The following is a 232-nucleotide window of genomic DNA, read 5'->3' on the forward strand; positions in this document are numbered from 1 at the left end:
TCAATTGATCGGCAAATATTGGTGGTAATGTAACAGTGACTCTGTGTCTACCATCAAACATGACCTTCAAACCCCACATAGTGGTAACTGTAATCCACCCGACAGAGTATGTGGCTGAAAACTCTCTATAATTTCTTACAGGTAAGGATTTCTCTACTGAATTTATCTGAAAATTAAATTCAAGAAAATAGGACAGGCGTGCAAATCAAGTAATATTTCTTTATACATAAAT

The 232-nt window shown here is 34.9% G+C and overlaps 1 protein-coding gene across 1 annotated transcript in view; it reads right to left on the reverse strand.

Annotated features, from left to right (window-relative positions):
* Positions 1 to 7: 7 nt before the first annotated feature.
* Positions 8 to 232, reverse strand: part of LOC128247371 (cartilage matrix protein-like) — a gene marked incomplete at its 3' end in the record, with an annotated part of 10,002 nt that continues 9,777 nt past the window's right edge. Inside the window, exon 7 of the mRNA XM_052966741.1 lies at positions 8 to 166. Within this exon, the coding sequence (XP_052822701.1) occupies positions 8 to 166 (159 nt within the window). The remainder of the gene's footprint in view (positions 167 to 232) is intronic.

The sequence above is a fragment of the Octopus bimaculoides genome, chromosome 3, assembly GCF_001194135.2.
Source record: "Octopus bimaculoides isolate UCB-OBI-ISO-001 chromosome 3, ASM119413v2, whole genome shotgun sequence".
NCBI classification, from domain to species: domain Eukaryota; kingdom Metazoa; phylum Mollusca; class Cephalopoda; order Octopoda; family Octopodidae; genus Octopus; species Octopus bimaculoides.